The sequence below is a fragment of the Danio rerio genome, chromosome 23, assembly GCF_052040795.2.
Source record: "Danio rerio strain M-AB ecotype USA chromosome 23, GRCz13ab, whole genome shotgun sequence".
Taxonomy (NCBI): domain Eukaryota; kingdom Metazoa; phylum Chordata; class Actinopteri; order Cypriniformes; family Danionidae; genus Danio; species Danio rerio.
Genome location: NC_141043.1, coordinates 49332501 through 49342500, shown reverse-complemented (window position 1 = coordinate 49342500; position 10000 = coordinate 49332501). Strand labels below are relative to the sequence as shown.

Here is a 10000-nt window from a genome sequence, read left to right as displayed (position 1 = left end):
CAGTGTTTGTATGTGTGTGTGCATGTTTGATTATGTGATTGTGTGTGTTTGTATGTGTGTAGATGTGTATGATCTTGAGTGTGTTTGTGTGTTGGTGTACACAGCTGAAGTTATATATAAATACAGTATATAAGTAAGCCATAACATTATATCAGACACACACACACACACTTTCGTCTGTAAACTCCAGAGCTTCTGTCCCTGAGTTTGTGTTTCTAATAAATAAGGAAAGCGCTATTGTCCATCACACACGTCTGTGCTGTTCTTGTGTGCATCACATCATGCTACTTCAACAGAGTTTACACCACAGCGCTGGCTGATTACAGCTCAACTCTTCCTGCTTTATAGATGCTTATTTACATGTTTTCAGTCTGGAAATGCTGATTTTTACAGTCTCGACAGCTCTGAGGCCAGATTCACCAAACCGTCTTCAGTCAGTATTCCATTTCCCATCTTAACATACATTATAAGCATACTGACTGATTAATGAATTCATCCATCCTGTCATTCATCCATTCATTTATCCATCCATTCATTCTTTCATTTATTTATTTATTGATTCGTCCATCCATTTATTCATCCTTCCGCTCATTTATCAATCCATTCATTCATCCATCCATCCATCCATCCATTCTTTCATTTATTCATTCATTTATTCGTCCATCCATCCATTCATTCATCCATCCATCCATTCATTGATTCGTCCATCCATTCATATATTCATCCATCCATCCATTCTTTCATTAATTCATTTATCCATTCATCCATTCTTTCATTTAATCATTCATTGATTCGTCCATCCATTCGTTCATCCATCCATCCATTCTTTCATTTATTCATTTATTGATTCGTCCATCCATTCATTTTTTTCATTCCTTCATTTATCCATCCATTAATCCATCCATCCATTCTTTCATTTATTCATTCATTGATTCGTCCATCCATCCATCCATCCATTCTTTCATTTATTCATTGATTCGTCCATCCGTCCATCCATCCATTCATTCATCCATCCGTCCATTAATCCATTCATTCATCCATTCATTCTTTCATTAATTCATTCATTGATTTGTCCATCCATCCATACTTTTATTCATCCATTCATTCATTCATTGATTCACCCATTCATCATTTCATTTATCCATTCATTGATTGATTCGTCCATCCATCCTTTCGTTCATTAATCCATCCTTTTAATTATCCACTGTTTCACTTGTATTCATCCATAATTCATTCATTCAATGATTTACTCATCCATCATCCTTTTATTTATCCATTCACTGATTCATCTATACATCAGTCATTTCATTAATTTATTCATTCATTCATCCACCCATCCATCAGTTCTTTTATTAATTAATTAATTCATTCATCCACTAATTGATTTACCCATCCATCCTTTCATTCATCCATCCATTTTCTTTATTCTATTCATTTATTGATTTATCCATCCATCCTTTTATTCATCTATACAGTCATTGACTGATTGATTCATCCATCTATCCATCAGTCCTTGGATGATCCATCCATGATCCATCCATCCATCCAATCATCAATTCATTCAATAATTCATTCATCCAATCAATTCATTCATTAATTTATTCATCCATCCATCCATTCACAGATTCATCCAACCATTCATCCATTTGTTGATTCATTCATCCATTCATCCATCCATCCATTTTTATTTCTTCATTGTATTATACACTGTAAAAACTTTTATAAATGAGCAGTTTTCCCTATTTTGTGATTTGTGTTTTTATCCTTAATTTTCATTATTTGAATAAATTTTTTCTGATGATTTTCCTGAATTCGGCCCATTTAAACAACCAAAACAACATTTTCAACAACATTTCTGATCAATCTGTGTGAACCGTGTGTTTTCAAAAATTTTCAAAAGTGCAAAGAAAAAAGTTTGAGTTCATGTCTGTGGTGTAAACACTCTCCTCCTCTTCAGTTTTACCTGAGCTTTACTATTAGCAGCCGTGAGACAAACTCACTCCCCAGGATTAATCCCAGTAAGCATTTCATTTCATCACTAAATCTTATGTAAATTCTTCCTCGATATGACTTACAGTACAAACATGTTTAAATAGCGATGCATTTACCAAACAACTGCTTCTAATTGGATTTGGATTGTAAAAATTCCCTAAAAGTCAAGTTATTTATTTGTTTTTCTGCATATGTTTTGTGTTTTTTTCTAATTTATTCTGCATTAATTAAGTTAATTTTTTTGAATAGAACTATGCGCAGGAATACCCAGAAAGATCCACAGGTTGTGTCTGGTCCTGATTCATATGTATTGCTGAGGTTTCTGGGCGTTTTTTGCGGCTGGATTCACATTTTTGGGTTTCTCTGCAGATTCTCCATGACAGGAGGACGATGCTTCTGAGAAAACACAAAACATGATTATATTCCACAATTAAACACTTTCCTGATGGTGTCGCACTGCAAACATTCTTTACTTGAGAGGTTGCTTCTTGTTTCTTGTATATCTACAGATTATTTAATCAAGAAGCATTTCCTAGACCAGCATACCATATTGGGCTCTATCATACACCCGGCGCAATAAAGAGCAAGACGTGTTTTGATCGATTTGCTGCTATTTTCAGACCAGTGCAACCATAAGTTTTGCTCCACGTTGTTTAAAAAGCAAATCCATTTGCACTATGTGGGCTTATGTGTGTCCAGGTCCATATAGGAGGTGTGTTAAGGTGCATTGTTGGAGCGTTGCTTTTTTGAGGAACTGAAATAGCCGCGCCATTGACCAACTAAAAGCTGCTCTAAAGTCCAGCAGAGTGTGTTATTTATGAACCTATGCAGGTCCAAACACTTACACACTGCTGAATACACACAGGATGTACAGCAACACACACTTTACAGATGAAAACAGTTAATATACATAGATATAAACAGCACTGTCTCCATGCCTTCTTCACCTGGGTGGGCTTTTTCAGTTTATTTATGACGATCTGCATCTGTATAATGTTATTATTAGCAGTATTATTTATTATATGCAGATTTATAATAAACACAAGTGTAGATTTTTGCATCACCATATGGGGCATTTAACAAATTACAGTAACTTTATAAGTTGGTTCAAAGTCTAATTTTCTTCAGTGTACTTCCTTAATAACTATTAATAAAGGTCCAACTAGCTGTTAGCATGACATCTACCTCTATATGTGCTTGTGGAGCTAATGTTGTTTGATCAGTTTCTGAGTGTGTGTGTGTGTGTGTGTGTGTGTGTGTGTGTGTGTGTGTGTGTGTGTGTGTGTGTGTGTGTGTGTGTGTGTGTACGTGTTTTTGTGACATATCAGGACACAAATCTGTATAATGACATGGGTATGACACAGGTATTACAAAAAGGAGGTGAAATATGAGGACATTGGTGACGTCCTCATTTCTCAAAATGCTTATAAATCCTACAGAATGAGTTTAATCAGAGAGTAAAGCTGCACACTGTCTCCTGTGGTGGTTGGGTTTAGGAGTGGGGTGGGGTGAGGGCAATATAATATATGGTTTGGGCTGCATAAAATGAATGGAAACCTATGTAATGTCCCCACTTTTCACAAAAACAAACGTGTGTGTGTGTGTGTGTGTGTGTGTACGTGTGTGAGTGTTCGTGTTGTGCGTGTCTGCGTGTGTGTCTTACTCTGCAGATTTGATATGGCGTGCTCCAAACCCTTCATGGCTTTCAGCTGATTACTCCTGAATCTGGCCAAACCAAACTCCTGAAGCAACAACACACACATAACAAGACAGATCTCGTCATGCCTTTTTTTAGTGCTACCATATAGAAAAATTATACAAGCCAATATATGCAAATTCAATATAGGACATACAAGTTCATATTTGGATTTCAGATACAGTTGAAGTCAGAATGATTAGTCCCCGCTGTTTATTTTTCCCCCAATTTCTGTTTAACATAGAAGCAGATTACTCCAACACATTACTAATCATAACAGTGTTAATAACTCATCTCTAATAACTGATTTATTTTCTCTTTGTCATGATGACAGTAAATAATATTAGACTAGATATTCTTCAAGACACTAGTGTTCAGCTTAAAGTGACATTTAAAGGCTTCACTAGGGTAATTAGGGTAACTAGGCAGGTTAGGGTAATTAGGCAAGTCATTGTATAACGATGGTTTGTTCTGGAGACTATCGAAAAATATATAGCTTATAGGGGCTAATAATATTGACCCTAAAATGTTTTTTTTTTTATTTAAAACTGCTTTTATTCTAGCAAAAATAAAACAAATCAGACTTTCTCCAGAAGAACAAATATTATCAGACATACTGTGAACATTTCCTGAATCTGTTCAACATCATTTGGGAAATATTAAAACATGTATAAATAAATAAAAGGGGGGCGAATAATTCTGACTTCAACTGTACATAAAAGATATGTTGTCTATGTATATATTTCCAAATGTCACCAAATTGGCAGCTAGCATATATATTTTCAACCATTGTAATTACAATTCAGCACATACATGTTGAAATATATTACATATTATTGCATATTAGTGCTGGGCAAAGATTAATCGCATCCAAAATAAACATTTTGGCATAATATATGAGTGTGTGTACGTGTGTGTTATAAATAATTTTTATGTTCATGTCTTACACACACACACATATAAAAACAATAACTATACAAAACAGTGTTGTAAAATATTTGAATTTATATAATAGGAATTTATATAATATAAATAGGCATTTCCCCAAATATATGTAGGTATGTGTGTATTTATGTATAAATAATAAATACAGACAGTACACACACAAAACTGAATTTTATTTTAGATTTATTTTTTGCTCAGCACTACAATTTATATTATTACATTATATATGTAATTATCATATACGGTATGAATACGTATAGCAAATATATTTTAACGTATATTTAAAATTACAAAGGTTGGAAAAAATATTTAAAAAAACATGTTACATATATAACATTTTGTATATGTGAAATACATACTTGTATGTCACATATACACTCAGCGGCCACTTTATTAGGTACACTTGTCCAACTGCTGGTTAACGCAAATTTCTAATCAGCCAATCACATGGCAGCAGCTCACTGCATTTCGGCATGTAGACATGGTCAAGCGAATCTGCTGCAGGTCAAAGCGAGCATCCGAATGGGGAAGAAAGGGGATTTAAGAGACCTTGGAACGTGGCATGGTTGTTGCTGCCAGACGGGCTGCTCTGAGTATTTCAGAAACTGCTGATCTACTGGGATTTTCACGCACAACCATCTCTAGGGTTTACAGAGAATGCTCCGACAAAGAGGAAATATCCAGTGAGCGGCAGTTCTGTGGGCGCAAATGCCTTGTTGAGGTCGGAGGTCAGAGGAGAATGGCCAGACGAACAGTATTACACAGAAAGGCAACAGTAACTCAAATAAGCACTCGTTACAACCGAGCTCTGCAGAAGAGCATCTCTGAACACACAACACGGCCAACCTTGAGGCGGATGGGCTACAGCAGCAGAAGAGCACACCGGGTGCCGCTCCTGTCAGCTAAGAACAGGAAACTGAGGCTACAATTCACACAGACTCACCAAAACTGGACAATAGAAGATTGGAGAAACGTTGCTGCTCTGATGAGTCTCCATTTCTGCTGACACATTCGGATGCTCGACTCACAATTTGGCCTCAACAACATGAAAGCATGGATCATCCTGCCTTGTATCAGCGGTTCAGGCTGGTGGTGGTGGTGTAATGGTGTGGGGGAGATTTTCTTTGGGTCCATTAGTACCAATTGAGCATCAACGCCACAGCCTACCTGAGTATTGCTGCTGACCATGTCCATCCCTTTATGAGCACAGTGTCTCCATCTTCTGATGGCTACTTCCAGCAGGATAACGCAGCATGTCATAAAGCTCAATCATCTCAGACTGCTGAACATGACGATGAGTTCACTGTACTCAAATGGCCTCCACAGTCACCAGAGCTCAATCCAATAGAGCAGCTTTGGGATGTGGTGGAACGGGAGATTGGCATCGTGGATGTGCAGCCGACAAATCTGCAGCAACTGTGTGATGCTATCATGACAATATGGAGCAAAATCTCTAAGGAATATTTCCAGTAGCTTATTGAATCTCTGCCATGAAGAATTAAAGCAGTTCTGAAGGCAAAAGAGGGTCCGACCCGGTACTAGTCAGGTGTACCTAATAAAGTGGCCGGTGAGTGTATTTTATATATGTGAAATCCAAATATAAACTTGTATGTCTTATATATGCAGAACTCAACATTTGAAGTGGATTAAAATAGTTTTTAAAAATAGGTGTTGTTTAATAGTTAGGATAATTGTGATGAAAGGTTTTGATCCACTTCAGATGTTGACTACTGTAGTTTGCATATACACAGGGTGGGCCATTTATATGGATGCACCTTAATAAACTTATTGTGAATTTCACAAGAAAAACAATGGTGTGCCTGGTTTTAACATAACTTTATTCTTTCATGAGATATTTACTAGCCTAATGTGCCACAAACAGGTTGTTAATATCACCAACCATTCCCATTTGATTAAGGTGTATTCATATAAATGGCCCACCCTGTATATCAGTGATTGGTGTGTGGTTGTTGTGAAATGCTAATGTATGTGTGTGTTATGTACCTGTATGGGTCTGGAAAGGCCGAAGACTCCAGATGAGATCCAGGCTTGCCTGGTTATGTGTGTCCACACAGGTCTGTCCTGCTCGCCAGTAAACACACACCGCTCCACCACACGCTGAGGAGGAGAAAACACACACACACACACACACACAATCAGTAACGCAGCCTTAACCCTATGTAACGCACTCATAAGAAAACCCCTGGAGTGTTTCTGGGTGTTATTACAACACTTTTGAACTTAGTAATCAATGTCAATGAAGTTACCATATGTGATTGTTCGCCTAATAAAAGAATAAAAAACCTACAACAGTGTCTAGCTATTGAAGGATGTTCAGTTTAGGCATTATAATAGGGCGTTAATACTTGATAGCAATCTGCAATCAATATGTTTGACATTTAGTGTATTTGTAAACTGCGAGCTTTGAACATTCCCAGACTTCAGAGTGTGAGTGTTGTCATTTTTTTTCACCATTAATTTGGCGTGATTTACGTTCCAGGTCATGGTGGTGAGGCTCCGGTTGGAGAGGTCGACCACGGAGTCCTCGATGATATAAACGGAGCGTCTGCCAGGGAAGATCCGCTCGGCCCAGCGAGGGAGACGATTGGTTTTAGTGAAGAGTCTTCGAGACACCAGGAGGTTTTCTGACGTCACTTTGCGAAACAACACGTCCTCCGTCAGGACATGAGAGCTGACAGAAACAACACACACAGGTCAACTATATATATATATATATATATATATATATATATATATATATATATATATATATATATATATATATATATATATATACACATATATTATTATTATTTTTTTTAAGCTATTCTGGAGTTGTTCATAGTATTTCCTCTAATATTTGTTCTTTTGGAGAAAGTCTTATTTGTTTTAAAGCAGTATTTAATAGTTTTAAAGCCATTTTAAGCTCAATATTATTCGCCCCTTCAGCAATATTAGTGTTGGATTGTCTCCAGAACAAACCACTGTTATACAATGACTTGCCTAATTACCCTAACTTTACCCTAATTACCCTAGTGAAGCCTTTACATGTCACTTTAAGCTGAACACTAGTGTCTTGAAGAATATCTAGTCTAATATTATTTACTGTCATCATGACAAAGAGAAAATAAATCCGTTATTAGAGATGAGTTATTAACACTGTTATGATTATTATTATAATTTTTTAATAGGTTAAATGAATTTAACAGAAGCAGATACACTCAATAAGCTCATGACAGGTCTGCTTTTAATGTTCTTAATAATGTTTTGTTTACTAAGATAAGCCAGGTCAGTACCTGAATGGGTTTGGGTATCTCTGCCAGAAGGCCGTCAACACAAGGTCCCATGAGTTCTTAATCTCCGTCTCACTGAAGAAATATTTCCCCATCACGAGCCCAGCAGAGACCCGCGAACACCGTCCTGAACACACACACACACACATACATACACACACTATCACTTAATCCTGACTCATTTCAAAAACATGAAGGCGTCTACAAATAAAGGGACAGTTCACCCAGGAATTATTATTCTGTCATCATTTATTAATCATATTACAAACCTGTTTTAGTTTCTGTTGAACACAAAGAAATGTATAATGAAAATGCTGAAATTAAAATGCCCAAAATTGACTTGCACAGTGTTTTGAGTTGAGTTGACTTTATTGGTACCCGTAGGTAGATTCTTTTTGCAGCAAAGTTTGGCATTTGATGCAAACGGTTAAATCACACATATACACACCCACATACACACATACAAAACTATCTTATAAGTAGGCCCACCCGGAATCTGCGCACGCAGATTTCCGCAGATTTTTAATTCTGTTTATTTACTAGAGTAAATGTGTGTAGATCTATATTTATTCAGTGTTTTAATTATTTACAGTAATAATATTGACTAACGTGAAAATGTTCATCTGATTTATGTACAATGCAGTGTGTACAGTAATATTTTCTGTCTTTTTTAGTAGAGATATCATATGACAAACTTGCTTTATTCACCAAATAAGTGAATCTAATTGGGGGCGAGGCAGTGCCGCAGTAGGCAGTGCTGTCGCCTCACAGCAAGAAGGTCGCTGAGTCGCTGGTTCGAACCTCGGCTCAGTTGGTGTTTCTGTGTGGAGTTTGCATGTTCTCCCTGCCTTCGGGTGGGTTTCCTCCGGGTGCTCCGGTTTCCCCCACAGTCCAAACACATGCGGTACAGGTGAATTGGGTAGGCTAAATTGTCTGTAGTGTATGAGTGTGTGTGTGTGAATGTGTGTGTGGATGTTTCCCAGATATGGGTTGCGGCTGGAAGGGCATCCGCTGCCTAAAAACGTGCTAGATAAGTTGGTGGTTCATTCCGCTGTGGCGACCCCGGATTAATAAAGGGACTAAGCCGACAAGAAAATGAATGAGTGAATGAATTCTGAAGGATCACGTGAGTAATGAAGCTGAAAACTCATAATTAAAATCACTGGAATAAATGATTAAAAATAAGTTATTTCATAGTGCAATAACATTTCACAAGTTTACACTGTGTACTGTGTTTTTGATTAAATAAATGCAGCCTTAGTGCGCAGGAGAAGCTTATTTTAAAACATTTAAAAATCACACTGACTCCAAACGTTTGGCCTATAGTGTGTATTAACTGATGAAAGCTTATTGTAAAGTGTGACCATTTACTTATTAAGGTTTTAAACATCACCTTGAAGCAAAATAAATGAGCTTTTTTGTTTGGTGTGTAAGAATAGAACAATATTTGTGCAAAATATAATTATTTGAAAATCAGGAATCTGATTAAAAAACTAATTAAAAATTAGAAAATCACATTTCACTGCGGAAAAAAAAGAGTTTAAATCGTATAGTTAGGTGGTTTTAGCTGGTTGACCAGCCTGGGTTTAGAGAGGGTTTTGGCCATTTCCGGCCTGGACTTAGCTGGTCAGGCTTGAAAATGACCAGCTAAAACCAGCTTGACCAGCCTAGTTTAAACTGGAAACAGCTGGTCTACCAGTCTGACAAAGCTGGTAAAGCTGGTTTTAGCTGGTCCTCTCCCAGACTGATCAGCTGGAAACCAGGCTGAAAATGGCCAAAACCCTTCTAAATCCAGTCTGGTCGACCAGCTAAAACCTGCCAACCATCCTAGGCTGGTTTAAGCTGGATTTTTCAGCAGGTTAACTTAAGTTGAACAAACTCAGCTTCGACATATTTATGGAAGAAATTTACTGAAAATGTCTTGATGAAACATAACGTTATTCTTTGCTTAATGATTTAGTTTCACATAAGAAAATTATTTACGAATTAAATTAAATTTCATGCGGACTTTAAACAAATCGCAATCTGCTCATTAACTCGAAATATTGCAGTTATTACAGTAAAGCTGTGATGA

General features: G+C 36.9%; 2 protein-coding genes across 3 annotated transcripts in view; one reads left to right on the top strand and one right to left on the bottom strand.

Annotated features, from left to right (window-relative positions):
* The window catches only part of fhip1ab (FHF complex subunit HOOK interacting protein 1Ab), a 445665-nt gene that overhangs the window by 198808 nt on the left and 236857 nt on the right, over positions 1-10000 (top strand). The gene's annotated exons all lie outside the window — the stretch shown is intronic.
* The window catches only part of prelid1b (PRELI domain containing 1b), an 11067-nt gene that overhangs the window by 363 nt on the left and 704 nt on the right, over positions 1-10000 (bottom strand). The window contains exons 2-6 of one of the 2 annotated variants that reach the window (XM_087305733.1): positions 7930-8053; positions 7106-7325; positions 6638-6751; positions 3656-3734; positions 1-2385 (exon numbers count right to left, since the gene is read on the bottom strand). The exon at positions 1-2385 is cut by the window's left edge and continues 363 nt beyond it. In XM_087305733.1, coding sequence (XP_087161859.1) covers positions 2294-2385; positions 3656-3734; positions 6638-6751; positions 7106-7325; positions 7930-8021 — 597 coding nt within the window. In that variant the 5' untranslated portion in view covers positions 8022-8053 and the 3' untranslated portion in view covers positions 1-2293. 2 annotated transcript variants of the gene reach the window in all.